This window comes from Taudactylus pleione, unplaced genomic scaffold, assembly GCF_031769625.1.
Source record: "Taudactylus pleione unplaced genomic scaffold, aTauple2 ptg000711l, whole genome shotgun sequence".
Classification (NCBI taxonomy): Eukaryota; Metazoa; Chordata; class Amphibia; order Anura; family Myobatrachidae; genus Taudactylus; species Taudactylus pleione.
Window position 1 is genome coordinate 8,832,501 of NW_028285113.1, and position 1,744 is coordinate 8,834,244.

Genomic DNA, 1,744 nt, shown 5'->3' on the forward strand with positions numbered 1-1,744 from the left:
TTCCATGGCAGATCCCAAACTTTCCAGCACACATACCTGGCAGCTTGTGAAATTGGATCACTGTGTGAGTTTGTGTTGCCCCCCTCGCATAGCTAACATTTTTTTTAACTGTTTCATTTTCTTTTCAGCATTTCCAGTGTGTATAAGAGATGTATCATGTGAATCCAATCCTATCTCTCCTTAGGACAGGACCCCCCATAGCCATGAAGAAAGGTGCAGGTCCTTGGAATAAAGTTACCAGTACTCACCTAAAGTTACAAGTTAATACAACATTTATTGTAGCTTCCAGGCTCTAGATAAGTCAGCAGATGCTTATTTTTTATTCATTTATGAAATGATTTCCTGTTTCTGGAACTAGTTATAAGAATTAAGAATTAGACAAAAGAAAAAAACAAAAGTGCCGGTACTACGTACCCCTGAGACCCACTCCAAAAACAGCACTGCCCCTATGTACTGTACATGAAATATCATGAAGCAGTCACAGACACACAGTACAGTACAATGCATACAGCTTTGCATGGAATGCTCACAACGTGACATAAGTTTAAACTCAGGAATAACTTGTAAACTGCACATGCTGAGATTGTAAGTAAAAACATACCCAGAGAAAACCACAGCAGATCTATGAGACAGTAAAGGTGATCTAACATCTGAGTCATGAGCACAACTCTCCCATAAATTACTCATCAGCACTGCCAAAGAGACAACAAGTAACTTACACCATAGGACAGAAACAAAGAATTCTCACAATACTTACCATCTCGCTTTAGGTTGGATGGTCTTTGTGCTTTCTGGTTTCCACTGGGGGATGAAATTCCTTGACTGCAAAAGTTTGCAAAGATTATGGTGAAAAGCAATGGCAACCGCATTGGGATTCCTTGAAAGACACTGTTTATAATCAGCAGGGGATGAATTAATGGTCTTTAGGTATAACCTCCTCTCTGAGTTTATCCAGGGTCTCCTTTCCTCCCCTAACTGCAGTGAGAGAACCTCTAGGATATGTGGCAGTTGTAACAGGTTGGTACTGTATACTGCAGTTATCCTAGTGCAGCACTATCCCCAGCAGCAAGGCAGGATTCCAAAAAATAAATCTTATTTTTGCAGCAAGCAGCCCTTTGCGGTGTGCCTGCTATTCTTTAATGGAGGCAGCTGTATATTGCAGGACCTTTTCTGCAGCTGGTAACTAGAGTTTCTGAAGCTCCCCCTGTACGGCATGCATTTCTGCAGAAACAGCACATAGCTGGACTTAGTGTGTTCTCTCAGTGCTCCAGATGAGGATAAACCCTTCTGTGAGAGCCTTGAAGGAAACAGGACTCTGACTGCTGAGAGAACAACAGGAAAAAAGCCAGGGGCTGAGAGAGAACTACAGGGAAATCGCTTTAAACACATTCTCTCAACTACTAAATCAAAGGAAAGCCAAGACTTGGAAGGGAAACCTCAGCCCCTTATTCATGAAATCACACACAATATATTTCTGTGAATGTTAGCAGATCAGCGCAAGCTGCAATGCTAATACAAAGGTGCTTTATTGACTATTGTAAAGGAGTTTCACCTCTTTAGAGTTTTTCCATTCTGTTCTGCATTAAGACGTTAAAATGCAAATAATATGTTAGATAAAGTTATATTTAATTTCCAAATTAAAGGTCTATTAGTTACTATTGTGGGCAGTGGGAGGCGATAACTGTCATTATGTTTCACTACATAATGCAACGATACATAATGGAGTAAAGACGTAATATACCCT

The 1,744-nt window shown here is 40.4% G+C and overlaps 1 protein-coding gene across 1 annotated transcript in view; it reads right to left on the reverse strand.

Annotated features, from left to right (window-relative positions):
* The window catches only part of PDGFD (platelet derived growth factor D), a 323,815-nt gene extending 322,518 nt beyond the window's left edge, over positions 1-1,297 (reverse strand). The window contains exon 1 of the mRNA XM_088456654.1: positions 758-1,297. Within this exon, the coding sequence (XP_088312780.1) occupies positions 758-869 (112 nt within the window). The 5' untranslated portion in view covers positions 870-1,297. The remainder of the gene's footprint in view (positions 1-757) is intronic.
* Between the last annotated feature and the right edge of the window lie 447 nt (positions 1,298-1,744).